At 43.7% G+C, this 16,550-nt stretch overlaps 1 protein-coding gene across 1 annotated transcript in view; it reads right to left on the minus strand.

Moving 5' to 3' along the window:
* Positions 1 to 12,593, minus strand: part of LOC144590780 (spliceosome-associated protein CWC27 homolog) — a 31,394-nt gene extending 18,801 nt beyond the window's left edge. The window contains exons 1-2 of the mRNA XM_078395201.1: positions 12,163 to 12,593; positions 5,568 to 5,664 (exon numbers count right to left, since the gene is read on the minus strand). Of these exons, the coding sequence (XP_078251327.1) occupies positions 5,568 to 5,664; positions 12,163 to 12,204 (139 nt within the window). The 5' untranslated portion in view covers positions 12,205 to 12,593. The remainder of the gene's footprint in view (positions 1 to 5,567; positions 5,665 to 12,162) is intronic.
* Between the last annotated feature and the right edge of the window lie 3,957 nt (positions 12,594 to 16,550).

Genomic DNA, 16,550 nt, shown 5'->3' on the forward strand with positions numbered 1-16,550 from the left:
ATAAGCATATGCCAAAGTTAATTAGGAGATAATTACTTCCATAGGGATTGGCAACTGTTAGTATAATTCCAGTACTTGAATGTCTTTCTTTTCATTAAAATTTACTGGCATCCAAATCTGGTATTTGGAATATGTGAAATGAAGTGAATTTAGAACCAAAACAATAGTTATTTTGTGACTTTTCTTCACTGAAGGACACCATGTATTAGGGAAAAGTAATTATTTCCATTTTGGCAGAAAAAAAATGTTAAAAAATTATCTAAATGGTGAGGAATTCCTGAGGTGCAGAGGAATAAGTATTCTAAATGAATGGTTCTCTAAAGGCCAACATGCAGTTACAGCAAAAGACACAAAATGCTGGAATAACTCAGTGAATCAGGCAGCGTCTCTGGAGAACATGGATAGATGATGTTCTGTAAGAAGAATCTGACTCGAAACATCACCTATCCATGTTCTCCAGAGATACTGTCTGACTTACTGAGTTACTCCAGCACTTTGTGGGGTTTTGTTGTAAACCAGCATCTGCAGTTCCTTATGTTTTGTAGATATAACAATTAGGAAAGCTAACAGAATGTTAATGTTTATTGTAAGGGGAATTGAATGCAAAAATAAGTGCGTTATGTTTCAGTTGTACATTGCAAGAGCAGGCAAAGCGGAGTGTGAGCCAAGAGGATTATATTACTTGCCTAATGCTAGAGTTAAGGACATCTGGCTGGATTAGGATGGGTAGGATCCACATAGGTAGGACTAGGAAGAAGGCTCTGCTGAGGAATTTTGATGAGGTCGGAACAATATTGAAAAGCAGAACCAGAAGGTTGATAATATCAGAATATATTACCTGCGCCAAGTGTAATATGGCAAAAAGCAAATAGGATTAAGGGAGGTAACTGTATGGTTCAATGCATGGTTTGGTAAAAAAGGGTTTTGATTCATGGAACACTGGTAGCAAGGGTTAGTGGTAGGCTAGAGGATGGAAAATTTTAAAATCCAATGACTAAAAAGGTCAAAAGGAGGAACATTGCTTCCGAAAGAAAATTTACAAAATAAACAAAGTTTCTGTTGATATATAAATAAATAAGGCAGCTAAGGCAAGTGTGAGACCTCTTTAGAATAATGCTAATGAGTTAGCATTAGCAAAAAGAAATGGCAGAAATGTTACATCAACTTTTTAAAATATCAGTTAGCATTGTGGAAGACAATGTTTCAGTTCAGTTTATTGTCACGTGCACCGAAGTACAGCGAAACGCTTTTGTTGCATGCTTCCAAGTCAGCAGAAAGACAATACATGATTACAATCGAGCCATTTACAGTGTATAGATATATGATAAGGGAACTACGTTTAGTGCAAGGTAAAGCCAGCAAAGTCCGAACAAGGATAGTCCAAGGGTCGCCAATGAGGTAGATAGTAGTTCAGGACTGCTCTCTGGTTGTGGTAGGACGATTCAGTTGCCTGATGCAAATATCCACAAGATAGCAAATGGGTTAACTAACGGAATAACTTTTAGAAATCCCAATTATATGAAACAGAGTATTAATGAAACACATGGGGCCAAAAGTGGACAAATTGCTCGGATTTGATGGACTAAGCCTAGGGGTTTTAAAGAAAGTGACTATAGAAATAGTGGTCACATTGGTTGAAATTAGTCAAAACACACTAATTTCTGGGAGGACACCAGAAAACTAGAAAATAGTTTCCCAGTTTTTCCAATATTGGCAATATGATTTCCTTGTTCAGAAAGAGAGGGATAATAAATAATGGAACTATGGCCCAGTTAGTTCTAAATCATTTGATGACAAAATACTAGAATCAGTAATCAGAAGAAATAACTAATAATATAGAAAAGCTAAATACCATAAAAACTTTCTTTGTGGTTTATGAAAAGTGAATCATATTTGAAAAATTGGTTCAAATTCTTTGAGGATGTGACAGGAAGAGTTGACAGAGGGAACCTATAGACAATTGTAGATTTAGATTTCCAAAGCCACTTGACAACATGCCACATAAGACGCTGGTGCATAAATTAAGTGCCCAAGGTATTGGATGAACTGTTGTCAGTCAGCATAGATTGAAATCTGGCTGTCACATAGAAAACAAAGATTGGAGGGATGTAGCGAGTGGTTCTTGGCCCTCACTTGTTTACTGCTCCCATTATCCTGGAGAAGAGAATGAAATGTAAGGGTTTCAAGTTTGCTGATGATAAGTATGTTGAAAGGCTGGAGCAATTAGGCTTGTATACACTGGAATTTAGAAGGATGAGGGGGGATCTTATTGAAACATATAAGATAATTAGGGGATTGGACACATTAGAGGCAGGAAACATGTTCCCAATGTTGGGGGAGTCCAGAACAAGGGGACACAGTTTAAGAATAAGGGGTAGGCCATTTAGAACGGAGATGAGGAAGAACTTGGTGAAGGTGTGGAATTCTCTGCCTCAGAAGGCAGTGGAGGCCAGTTCGTTGGATGCTTTCAAGAGAGAGCTGGATAGAGCTCTTAAGGATAGCGGAACACTTTCCGGTTGCCAAACACTTTAATTCCCCTTCCCACACTGACCTTTCTGTCCTAGGCCTCCTCTATTGTCAGGATGAGGCTAAACGCAAATTGGAGGAACAGCATCTCATATTTTCCTTCTCTCTCTCTCCATCCCTCCCCCACCCAAGTCGCAGCAGCTTCTCGTTCTCACAGAGCAAACAGCTAACAATGGCCTGTTTCCTTTATTATCATTACTTTTTTGCATCTTTCATTCATGTGTTCTATATCTCTCTACATCACTGTCTATATTTCTCGTTCACTTCCCCCCTGACTAGTCAGAATGGTCCCAACCCGAAATGTCACCTATTCCTTCTGAAAGAGTTAATGGCTATTAACTGTGCATGATGGGATGCTTGACCATAATAAAATGGTAGAATGAATAAAAAGCCTGAACTGTGAATAGCCAATGTTTGCAATATTGCACCTGGCAGGATGCAACTCCTAAATCTTGTACACCAGGCTCTGATAGTACATCCCTTTTGCCTGGGGAGGACGTCTGGGAATGATTAGAACAAGGTTTCCGCTGAGATTAGGATGTGGTTAACTGCTGACTACTTGTGGAATTGTGCAAACATGACCGTCTGTGGTATAACAAGAATCCTTACCTTTGACTAATGACTTTGTGTGAAACATTTTATGACAGTAGAGTGACAAGTATATTGTGCAGGATACAATTTGTTATTAATTTGAAGGAAATGTTGTGTTAAACATCCTGGCTGCAAATTCTGTATAAAAATGCTGCGAAAATGCTGTATCTTTGAGTGGAAGCACAGGGAGTGCCGAGTATGGTTATACACCCTTTGGACTGATCCCCCCAATCCCGTCTGACGATAATTAAAGCTTTGCTTGGTTCACCTTTAACCGTTTGTGTTGTTGTCTGTTTTAAGAAACAAACTTTAACATTTCTCTCTAGAGATGCTGCCTGTCCTGCTGTTACCCCAGCATTGTGTCTATCTTCAGTTTAAACCCGTATCTGCAGTTCCTTCCTACACAATAAATAAAATAAATAAATTATTCCTTCTCTAGAGATGTTGCCTGTCCCGCTAAAATTGGAGTATTCAATATTCATACCATTGGGTGGTAGGCTACCCACGCAGAATATGAGGTACTGTACTTTGCCCATCACCTTTATTTCCAACTCTGTAAACACAGCTGCACCATCATCAAAACATTTACATTATTCTTCCATCGCTCGAGTCAATTTTTGTGGTGTCTCCTTGTTGCCCTTAAAATATTCATCTTTCATGAAAGGCAGCTTGTCCCAATATCCAATCATCCCTACACACCCGATCTTTAACTTAACTCTCCAATGCATACAATTTTATATCTTTGTATTTGGCTTCAAATATACCTTTGTATTACAATCCCCCAACAACCATTTTCAGTTTTGTATACCACTATCATCTTTCAACGCCTGTCTTTGATAATCAGCACTTCATTTTTGGTAACAAAGCAACCCGGTTTGAGCTCCAACTCATTAAACTAGTCTCTCTTTCTATTTCTTTCAAAACCTTTCCCAAACAGCAACCTTGAATACTCTCACCTCATCCCCAAGACAAGGGGAAAGTATACAGCTAATGGCAAGACTCTGAACAGCTTTGTTGTATACAGAGAGCTTGGACCCAAGTCCACAGCTCCCTGAAAGATGCAACACAGATAGAGTGATGAAAAAGGTGCATGGTTTGCTTGCCCTCACTGGTCGAGGAATTGAGTGGAACAATCAGGAAGTCATGTTGTAGCTTTATAAAACTTTGGTTAGGTCACATATGGAGTACAGTGGGTAGTTCTATTTGCCCCATTACAGGAAGGATGTGGAGGCTTTGGAGAGGGTGCAGATGGTTTAACAAAATGTTGCCTGGAATAGGCATTAGCTGCCTGGAGAAAACCTATGCAGGTCACGGGGAGAATGTATAAATTCCGTACAGACAAGCACCTATAGTCAAGATCAAACCCGGGTCTCCAGCGCTGTAAGTGGTTCATAAAAAGCACAATTGTGGAAAATAAACAAGTTTTATCTTCTCAGGTTCCGAACACTTATTCACAAATTCCTTTGAGTACTGTCCTAAGCCCCATCATCTTTAACTGCTGAATTACAGATAATTACTGAAAGATGTAACATTGACTGTTCTCACTATTGCTCAATGAATGGTGCTCTGTGCCTAATGCATGCAGCAAGATGCAGACCAACATTTAGACTTCAATTGTTACGTGGCAAATAACGTCTCAGATATGTGCCTAAACTACATCAGCTGCAGTCTAACCGTAGATTCTTGACAGTCACCAATATCATCATCTAATCCTCTACCATTAATATCTCAGATTTTTTATTTATGGGCTGGAAGGGGGGAATGAAGGAGCTCGGTGGGGGAGGTTGCCATTTTACCAAAAATAGAGTATTTTCAGTTAATGAGCTTTAAGAATAAAGTTCTACTGAAAGATCAATAATATGGAATTCAATTTTTTTTTCTCTACACAGCCTAGCCTGAGCATTTCTTGTGCAATTAGTAACTTTTTTATCACACCCTCCTATTTCTAGCTGTAAGATTTAGTTTCTAATGAGGAACCTCAGTGCGGAGGTGCATACAAGAACACATCGTCAACTGCTGCGAACCCCTTGACTTCCCAACATAGCAGCCCATATGATTTGCACACCATTCACCGCCACTGATGTTCACTCCCTCCACCACCAGTGCACAGTGGCAGCATTAGGTACCATCCAAAAGCTTCTTCAATGGCACTTTCCGAGCTATCTGATAGTGAAAATAATGAATGCAAGTGCTTACAGAATACCACTTCTTGCAATTTTTCTGTCACAACATTCTGAATTTAGTAACCACAAAAATACATTTAAACCATTATAAGAAATTATTTCAATAAGTTGATAATTGCTGATGATACAACTTGCATATAGAAATTGAGATTAAGCGTAAAAATATTCTTTAGAACCATTTACGTGATCATATACTTTTGTTTCAATACAGCAAATGGTAGGGAAAACAAAATAATTTAATTAAATATTGCAATCTTTGAAAGATACCTTCCATGCAGAGTTGAATAAAGTTTCTACATGCTTTTGGTGCCTCTTTTGACCATAATTCTATATCAATGTCTCCTGCTGTAGTCTTCAAAAGAACCTGAAAATTAAAATTAAAATATAGTTGGAGCTATAATGTGCTTCAACATAACATACCATTCTAATACGTCACATAACTAGTTGTTAATGTTACTCTTTAAAACATGATTACAATCTCACTAATTCAACATATTGGCCAGAATTTGGGATTCAATACCTACAGCAATTTCGATTGAGACAAGAGGAACAGTGTGGTCAGACAAGATCAAGAGTGTGCCCATGAATACAAGCTGGGGAGCACAGAATGAGGTAAAGGTCAGTGAACCTTTGAGAAGACAATGGCAAAGGGAAGTAAGCTGCAAAACTACCTGGCCAAGAAAAAATGAATATCCAGCAGGAGTGAGAATCTCACTAATACCAACAGGAAGAAGTACTGGAGCCTGAAAACCTTGACCTCCAGGTTCATGAACAGCTTCTTCCCAGCAACCATCAGACTCTTGAACAATACACCCTAACGATAACCCTAACTCAGCAACTATGATCTACTATGGACCTTACTTTGGTTGCACTACAGACCTCTGTTTTGCACAATTCTAGACTGCAAAACAGCCTACTATTAATGTATTGAATAGTGTATATTTATTTGTGTGTTATTGCATTAATGGGCCTGCGAACTGCAGCAAGTAAGAATTTCATTGTTCTATGGCTGGTATATATCTGTATACTAAAACTCGCGTTTGTTTGTTTGTTTGTTCCTGAACTACAGCCAAAACGGTACACGAAAGCGCAACCATTTTGGCCCACTTTACTCACCGTCGTCCCTTTGGTGCTAATGGAAGAAGTTTAATTGAAATCGGTGTTATATTTTTTAAGTTATTCACATTTTAAAGTTTAAATCTATAAACCTCATCCTGGGCGCAGATGCCGCGTAGACGGAGCAGGAGTAGGGGGATAGAGTCTTTACAGGAAGCAGGGTGGGATGAAGATAGCTCTGGGAATCAGTGGGTTTGCAATAGATGTCAGTCAATAGTCTGTCTCCAGTGATGGAGACGGTGAGATTTAGAAATGGTAGGGAGATGTCAGAGATGGTCCAAGTGAATTTGAGTGCAGGATGGAAATTAATCGTGAAGTTGATGAAGTCCATGAGTTCTGCATGGGTGCAGGAGGCAGCACTGATGCAGTTGTCAATGTAGCGGAGGTAGAGTTCCAGGATAGATCCAGGGTACACCTGCAACAGTGCTTGTTCGACATACCCTACAAAGAGGCAGGCATAGCTGGGGCCCATGTGAGTGCCCATAGCTACGCATTGGATTTGGAGGAAGTGGAAGCAGTCGAAGGAGAAGTTGTTAAGGGAAAGGACCAGCTCTGCTAGGTGGTGGAGTGTTAATAGATGGAAATTTGCTGGTTCTGCAGTCGAGGAAGAAACTGAGGGCGTTAAGACCTTCCTGGTGGTGAATGGAGGTGTAGAGTGATGGACATCCATAGTAAAAATGAGGGAGTGGGGGCCTGGAAAAAGGAAGTAATTGAAGAGACGAAGAGCATGTGAGGTGTCATGGACTTTATTGGGAGTAGGGGATAGAGTCTACAGGGAGCAGGGTGGGAATTTGTATATTTATAGGTATTATGGTCACGTGCACCGATATAGTGAAAAAGTCTTGTGCTATCTCATGCTATCTGGGCAAATCAGCGAATAATTTGCGCGGCAGCAGTAGAGTTGCTGCCTTAGAGTGCTTGCAGTGCCAGAGACCCAGGTTCGATCCCGAATACGGGGCTGTCTGTACGGAGTTTGTAAGTTGTCCAGTGACTGCGTGGGTTTTCTCCAAGATCCTCTGTTTCCTCCCACACTCCATGGTAAAGATGAGGGAGTTAATCCAGGCCCCCACTCCCTCATCTTTATCATCATCATCATATCATATATCTACAGCCGGAAACAGGCCTTTTCGGCCCTCCAAGTCCGTGCCGCCCAGTGATCCCCGTACATTAACACTATCCTACACCCACTAGGGACAATTTTTACATTTACCCAGCCAATTAACCTACATACCTGTACGTCTTTGGAGTGTGGGAGGAAACCGAAGATCTCGGAGAAAACCCACGCAGGTCACGGGGAGAACGTACAAACTCCTTACAGTGCAGCACCCGTAGTCAGGATCGAACCTGTGTCTCCGGCGCTGCATTCGCTGTAAAGCAGCAACTCTACCGCTGCGCTACCGTGGATGTCCAGTCACTCTACACCTCCAGCCCCCAAAAGGATGATCTTGAAGCCCTCCGTTTCGACCTTGACCGTAGAACCAGCCAATCTCCATCTACCAATACTCTCCTCCGTCTAGCAGAGCTGGTTCTTATCCTCAACAACTTCTCCTTTGACTCCTCCCACTTCCTTCAAATCCAAGGTGTAGCTATGGGCACTCGCATGGGCCCCAGCTATGCATGCCTCTTTGTAGGGTGCGTCAAACAATCCCTGTTCCAGGCGTACACTGGCCCCATCCCCGAATTCTACCTCCGCTACATTGACGACTGCATTGGTGCTACCTCTTGTACCCATGCAGAACTCACTAACTTCATAAATGTCACCACGAATTTCCATCCTGCTCTTAAATATACTTGGACCATCTCCGACATCTCCCTACCGTTTCTGGATCTCACCATCTCCATCACAGGAGACAGACTAGTGGCCGACATCTACTACAAACCTACTGACTCCCACAACTATCTCGACTACACCTCTTCCCACCCTGTCTCCTGTAAAAACTCTATCCCCTACTCCCAACTCCTCCGTCTATGCCGCATCAACGCCCAGGATGAGATGTTTGCTACTAGGGTTTCAGAGCTGTCCTCATTCTTTAGGAAATAAAGCTTCCCCTCTTCCATTATAGATGAGGCTATCACGAGGGCCTCCTCTATATCCGCAGCTCCACTCTTGCACCCCATCTCCCCATTCGTAACAAGGATACAGTCCCCCTTGTCCTCACCTTCCACCCCAGCAGCCAGCGTCTACAACAAATTATCCTCCAACATTTCCGTCACCTCCAGCGGGATCCCACTACTGGCCACATCTTCCCATCTCCTCTGCTTTCTGCAGAGACCTTTCCCTTCGTAACTCCCTGTTCCACTCATCCCTTCCCACCCAAACCACCCCCTCCCCAGGTACTTTCCCCTGCAACCGCAAGCGATGCAACACCTGTCCCTTTACCTCCCCCCTCGACTCCATCCAAGGACCCAAACAGTCTTTCCAGGTGAGGCAGAGGTTCACCTGCACCTCCTCCAATCTCTTCCATTGTAGCCGCTGTTCCAGTTGTCAACTTCTCTACGTCAGCAAGACCAAATGCAGGCTCGGCGATCGTTTCGCTCAACACCTTCGCTCAGTCTGCCTTAACCAACCTGATCTCCCGGTGGCTCAGCACTTCAACTCCCCCTCCCAATCCCAGTCTGACCTTTCTGTCATGGGCCTCCTCCATTGTCATAGTGAGGCCCACCGCAAATTGGAGGAACAGCATCCCATATTTCGCAGCCCAGCAGTATAAACATTGATTTCTCTAACCAGATAGTTCCTCTGTCCCTCCCTTTCCCCTCCCCCTTGCCAGTTCTCCCACTGTCTTCCTGTCTCCCACTACATCCTATCTTTGTCCCGCCCCCTCCCCTGACATCAGTCTGAAGGATCTCGACCCGAAACGTCATCCATTCCTTCTCTCCTGAGATGCTGCCTGACCCACTGAGTTACTCCAGCATTTTGTGATGCATATGTGTGACTACTTCTAAACATATACCTGTAACTTAATGGCTAATGTACACTGAAAGAATGGTTGATAAATGATTAAATAAAATGAAATAAATTAAGAGTTGTATGAACTTCTGTACATTTACTGATTGAGTTCTGGATTTCAGTTCATATCAAATCTGGTTGAACATAAAGTTGAACTACTGATCAAAATGATCTGCAAGAGCAACAACATCTCATTTACACACCAATGGAGGCAGTAAATTATATCCTCCTCCTTCCCTTCTTAACATTGCACCTATATAGCAATAGCTACATAGCACCTCTCTGACTAAATGGACAGTTGAAATGGACATTGCCTTTGTGGAATAGAAGCAAGCATTTTTCTGCAGCTCATTCGCAGCATGAAAACTGGCCTTTCTGCCCACTGTGTGTGTGTTCAATCATCTGTAACCCCATCTATACCAATCTCTTTTTCCACACTTGGCTATTAGTTCTCTGCGAAGGCATTTCAGGAACTCAACCTAATACATCTTAAATGTTGTGAGAATGCTTGCCTCCACCTACTCAGGCAGTGCCTTTTAAATTTCATCCAGGCTTTGAGTGGGGGCAAAGAATCTTCCTCAGACCTTCTCTAAAACTAAACTTTACTTTCACCCAATATTCTCTGGTTATAAATGCATCTATATGGGGTAAAAGTCTATCTACTCTATCTATACCCATCATAATTTTGTATATTTCAAATCGGGTTTTCTCCATTCCCCAGCCTTCTCTAATTCGAGGAAATAAGCTCAGTCTACGAAGCCTCTACCTCATAATCAATATGCTCCATCCCAGTGATTCTCCTGGGCAATCTGTAATGCAACCTGTCCATCCTATACTGTGGCAACCCGAACTGAACAAAATACTCCTATTGTGGCCTTATTGATGTTTTATTGGTTTGTAACAAAACTCCTTGCTCTTTTGACTGAATGAAAGATAAGGCATGCCGACCAACAATCATTGATTCAGACTAAGTGTTATCCCGGTTTCGCATCTATCCCCTGCACAATAGGGGCAATTTACCAAGGCCAATTAGCCTCCGAATCCAGACTAATGAAGGCTTCAGAATTCAAGCAAAATGTATGATCCCTGGGCCAATTTGTAACTGGGCCAAATGTATGATCACCGGGCCAATTTGTAACGAGCCTATAGAAGAAACCGGCCCCTTCAGTCCGGTCTCCAAATTTGAGGAAGGATATTCTTGCTATTGAGGGAGTGCAGCGTAGGTTCACTAGGTTAATTTCCAGAATAGCGGGACTGTCGTATGTTGAAAGACTGGAGCGACTAGGTCTAGGGTTGTATATACTGGAATTTAGAAGGATGAGAGGGGATCTTATCGAAACATAAGATTATTAAGAAGGGATTGGACACGCTAGAGGCAGGAAACATGTTCCCAATGTTGGGGGAGTCCAGAACCAGGGTCACAGTTTAAGAATAAGGGGTAGGCCATTTAGAACAGAGATGAGGAAGAACTTTTTCAGTCAGAGTGTTGCGAATCTGTGGAATTCTCTGCCTCAGAAGGCAGTGGAGGCCAATTCTCTTGATGCTTTCAAGAGAGAGCTTGATAGAGCTCTTAATGATAGCGGAGTCAGGGGGTATGGGGAGAAGGCAGGAACAGGGTACTGATTGTGAATGATCAGCCATGATCACATTGAATGGCGGTGCTGGCTCGAAGGGCCGAATGGCCTCCTCCTCCTGCACCTATTGTGTATTATCGACTGCCTTCCATGAAGGTAGTTTGCAGGAGTGGGCCACAAATTTGCAGATGATACTAAGTTGGGGGGTAGTGTGAATTGTGAGGAAGATGCAATAAGGCTGCAGGGTGACCTGGACAGGTTGTGTGAGTGGGCGGATACATGGCAGATGCAGTTTAATGTAGATAAGTGTGAGGTTATTCACTTTGGAAGTAAGAATAGAAAGGCAGATTATTATCTGAATGGTGTCAAGTTAGGAGGAGGGGGAGTTCAACGAGATCTGGGTGTCCTAGTGCATCAGTCAATGAAAGGAAGCATGCAGGTTCAGCAGGCAGTGAAGAAAGCCAATGGAATGTTGGCCTTCGTAACAAGAGGAGTTGAGTATAGGAGCAAAGAGGTCCTTCTACAGTTGTACCGGGCCCTGGTGAGACCGCACCTGGAGTACTGTGTGCAGTTTTGGTCTCCAAATTTGAGGAAGGATATTCTTGCTATGGAGGGCGTGCAGCGTAGGTTCACTAGATTAATTCCCGGAATGGCGGGACTGTCGTATGTTGAAAGGCTGGAGCGATTGGGCTTGTATACACTGGAATTTAGAAGGATGAGGGGGGATCTTATTGAAACATATAAGATAATTAGGGGATTGGACACATTAGAGGCAGATAACATGTTCCCAATGTTGGGGGAGTCCAGAACAAGGGGCCACAGTTTGAGAATAAGGGGTAGGCCATTTAGAACGGAGATGAGGAAGAACTTTTTCAGTCAGAGGGTGGTGAAGGTGTGGAATTATCTGCCTCAGAAGGCAGTGGAGGCCAGTTCGTTGGATGCTTTCAAGAGAGAGCTGGATAGAGCTCTTAAGGATAGCGGAGTGAGGGGGTATGGGGAGAAGGCAGGAACGGGGTACTGATTGATAGTGATCAGCCATGATCGCATTGAATGGCGGTGCTGGCTCGAAGGGCTGAATGGCCTACTCCTGCACCTATTGTCTATTGTCTATTGTCTATTGGCACGCCGCCTCCGACAGTGAGACTAGTCTGTGGCTGTCGGGGAGCGGCGAGGGTTGCCCCGGGTTGCGGGCGCTGCTCTGTGCTGCTCTGCGGCGCGTTACCTTCCCGCTGCTGGGCGGCTCCTGGATGTAGATGTTGCTCATGACGGCGGTTTCGAACGCTGGCCGCTTTCAACCCCAGGAACGCGCGCGCTCCGGCCTCGCGCTCGTCAACAGCGCCCGCTGCCCTGGGCTGCGCCTTGCGCCATGACGGTTTGCAGCTCTCCACTCACAGTTATGTCCAAATGGCAATGAAGGCGGGCGGGCGAGCAAATGTCCAAAACGAAAGCCGTCCAGGAGGACCCAGCCGGAGCAACCAACACAATGAATGAGGGTATCAGTGCGAGGCAAAAACACATCCACCTCTTCAAGCCCTGACACTATTTGGCGAGTGCACAATTAACCACCCCACCTAGTCAGACAAGACCGCATCTCACGCCGGGCTGCCCAGCGATCTACTCCAGTGGAGAGCGAGATCGTCTCTACTTGAGACGCTGGTTCGCAGCAAAAAGCGTCCTGAAAGCAAATCGTCTGTGGGCTAATTGTTCCGATATTGGTACTCAAAATAGAGGCATTCATTGTGAAATAATAATATATTGATTTAATTTTCTGTGGAGAGTCTAAATACAGAAGTAAATTGTCCCGTTTACTGGGATCCTTATGACATTAGCTTTTTTGTTTTAGCGGTTATCAGGGATAGAGGAAATCTGGCTGTTGGGAAGATATTCAAAGACGCACCAGGAAGAGGAAGCCGATTGGTGACTGCGCACTCGGTTATGAATGGACGTTTCCAATGGCTTTTTCAGGTAAATATAGGGAGTAAATGCAATGCTTTATGCTGTCCATGCAGAACTCTGAATGGTCTAAAACGTTTGGATTATTTAAAGGAAGGGAATATGGTTTAAATTAGATCCTGTGTTCAACGCTTGAAGCAGAAGCTGGCCACTTAGTCAGGATATGGAAACTGCGTTCATCGAGAGAAACCTACCGTATTTTCCTTCCCCGACTTCTGATTTACTTATATGCTCATATATGTTGGTATCCAGAGCGATTTCTGGCTTTGTAAAAGAATAGCAAGAAATAAATATGAATTTCAAACGCCCCTGATTGTTTGACCTATTGCAAAAGTTCAAGAGTGTTTAAGTGTGCCGACTACGGGACGATGAAATTCTTACTTGCAGCTCAACAGGCCCGCAAATGAAATGACACATAGATAATCGAAAGTACAACAAACTAATAACCCTGATACCAGGCAAGCATTACAGTGACAAAACCGAATTCCGTAGTGCAACGTTAATTCATAGTCCACAGTAGACCATTGTTGCTGAGGTTATTGTTGTGTGTGGGCCGCGGACGCCAACAGAATCAATAAGCTCATCAGGAATAGACGCAAAAGCTGGACCTTTTGACTGAAGAAGGTCTCGACCCGAACTGTCACCCATTCCTTCTCTCCAGGGATGCCTGTCCCGTTGAGTTACTCCAGCTTGTTGTGTATATCTTTGGTTTAAACCAGCATCTGCAGTTCCTTCTTTACACAAGCTCATCAGGATTGCTGGCTCCGTACTGGGAGTGGAGTTGGATTCATTTTGGAGGTGGTCTTGGAGGGGAGGATGCTCCTCAAACTGTGGAGCATTTTGGACAATACAATTCACCCCTTCCATGACACACTGGTCAACCTGAGGAGCACTTTCAGCAACAGACTGGTTCCACCAAGATGCAGCACAGAACGCCACAGGAGATCCTTTTTTCCTGTGGCTATCAAACTAAAAATCCTCCCCCTTCTGTGGTCGGATAAGGTAGACTGACGTCCCTTTCTCCCCCCCTCCCCAATCTTTGCACATCCCCAATCTTGACTCTTGAATGGTGACGTAGGTCCACAGACCAATGTGTCTGTGTACTGCACTTCAATAAGGATATGGTGACTTTAATTCTTGAGTGGGATTGACATAGATGAAAAGTTGCCCACGTGTCCCATGAATAGCTCCATTCCAGCAGTTAATAGGGAAACGTGGGAAGTGAGGCTGAGAAAAATGCTGGGATGATGATGACATGATTATAGTATAGAAAATGCAGAACAACATCTCCTGGTGTTTCTGGGATAACAGAATGGATAGAATTGGAAAGTCATCAACCTTAATTTTCAGAGAACCTTTACAGGTGAAGTTAAATGATGAGTTTCATTTCCAGATTGAGATTGAAATGGCCATGGGTTTCCAAACATGTTTAATTGAAGATGTGAAAGACAAATGAAATTGTAAAACAATAAAATGAGGTCGAAAGGGTAACATGAAGACATCTGTTTATCTACCGTGAGGTGGGAATGAGATATGTTTGTTGATCTGTGTCTTTGAGATATGTTTGTTGATCTGTCTTTTGGAGATGCATGATTTATAATTGTTATAAAACCATTCTGAAGGAGGAAAATATGCTTAACTGCCTGTAACTGCAAACAACACATCCAAGGGAAATTCTGTATATAAGGAGCAGATGAATCTTTGTTCGGTGAGCAATCTCCTAGATTGATCCCAGTGATCACTGTGTTTGACGCTGTTAAATAAAGTCTTGACTGCTTTGCCAGATCTTTATGGTGTGTTTTAAGACCAGTTAGTCTGACATCAGTGGTGGGGGAGATGCTGAAGTCAATTATAAAAGGCAAAATTGCAGAGCATTTGGATAGCAGTAACAGGATCGTTCTAAGTCAGCATGGATTTACGAAGGGTAAATCATGCTTGACTAATCTTCTGGAATTTTTTGAGAATGTAACTAGGAAAATTGACAGGGGAGAGCCGGTGGATGTGATGTACCTCGACTTTCAGAAAGCCTTCGACAAGGTCCCACATGGGAGATTAGTGGGCAAAATTAGAGCACATGGTATTGGGGGTAGGGTACTGACATGGATAGAAAATTGGTTGGCAGACAGAAAGCAAAGAGTGGGGATAAATGGGTCCCTTTCAGAATGGCAGGCAGTGACTAGTGGGGTACCGCAAGGCTCGGTGCTGGGACCGCAGCTATTTACAATATACATTAAAGACTTGGATGAAGGGACGGTGGCGCAGCGGTAGCACAGCGGTAGAGTTGCTGCCTTATAGCGAATGCAGCGCCGGAGACTCGGGTTCGATCCTGACTTCGGGCGCCATCTGTACGGAGTTTGTACGTTCTCCCAGTGACCTGCGTGGGTTTTCTCCGAGATCTTCGGTTTCCTCCCACACTCCAAAGATGTACAGGTATGTAGGTTAATTGGCTGGGCAAATGTAAAGATTGTCCCTAGTGGGTGTAGGATAGTGTTGAGTGTGCGGGAATCGCTGGGCGGTGCGGACCCGGTGGGCCGAAGTGCCGGTTTCTGCGCTGTATCTCTAAATCTAAATCTAATCAGTCACGACTATTAGCAAATTTGCAGATGATACAAAGCTGGGTGGCAGTATGACTTGGACAGGTTGTGTGAGTGGGCGGATGCATGGCAGATGCAGTTTAATGTGGGTAAGTGTGAGATTATCCACTTTGGTGGTAAGAATAGGAAGGCAGATTATTATCTGAATGGTGTCAAGTTAGGAAAAGGGGACGTACAACGACATCTGGGTGTCCTAGTGCATCAGTCACTGAAAGGAAGCATGCAGGTACAGCAGGCAGTGGATGGAATGTTGGCCTTCATAACAAGAGGAGTTGAGTATAGGAGCAAAGAGGTCCTTCTGCAGTTGTACAGGGCCCTAGTGAGACCGCACCTGGAGTACTGTGTGCAGTTTTGGTCTCCAAATTTGAGGAAGGATATTCTTGCTATTGAGGGCGTGCAGCGTAGGTTTACTAGGTTAATTCCCGGAATGGCGGGACTGTTATATGTTGAAAGACTGGAGCGACTAGGCTTGTATACACTGGAATTTAGAAGGATGAGAGGGGATCATATCGAAACATAAGATTATTAAGGGGTTGGACACGTTAGAGGCAGGAAACATGTTCCCAATGTTGGGGGAGTCCAGAACCAGGGGCCACAGTTTAAGAATAAGGAGTAGGCCATTTAGAACGGAGATGAGGAAAAACCTTTTCAGTCAGAGAGTTGTAAATCTGTGGAATTCTCTGCCTCAGAAGGCAGTGGAGGCCAATTCTTTGGATGCATTCAAGAGAGAGCTAGATAGAGTTCTTAAGGATAGCGGAGTCAGGGGAGAAGGCAGGAACGGGGTACTGATTGAGAATGATCAGCCATGATCACATTGAATGGTGGTGCTGGCTCGAGGGGCCGAATGGCCTACTCCTGCAGCTATTGTCTATTGTTTTAAAGTTTTCTTTAACAAAGAAGCTGAAAATAAGGGGGGGGGGCAGAGTTGTGGGGGTTGTGAATGGAGAATTGAAAGAGGAGGGGGCTTAGGATGGGGAATGAGGGAGAGTGGACCTAGGAATAGGGTGTAGATGAGCATATGCCTTTCTGTCCATATGTAGGTGTGCACATGCAAGTACTGAGC

Source organism: Rhinoraja longicauda, unplaced genomic scaffold, assembly GCF_053455715.1.
Source record: "Rhinoraja longicauda isolate Sanriku21f unplaced genomic scaffold, sRhiLon1.1 Scf000314, whole genome shotgun sequence".
In the NCBI taxonomy this organism is placed as follows: domain Eukaryota; kingdom Metazoa; phylum Chordata; class Chondrichthyes; order Rajiformes; family Arhynchobatidae; genus Rhinoraja; species Rhinoraja longicauda.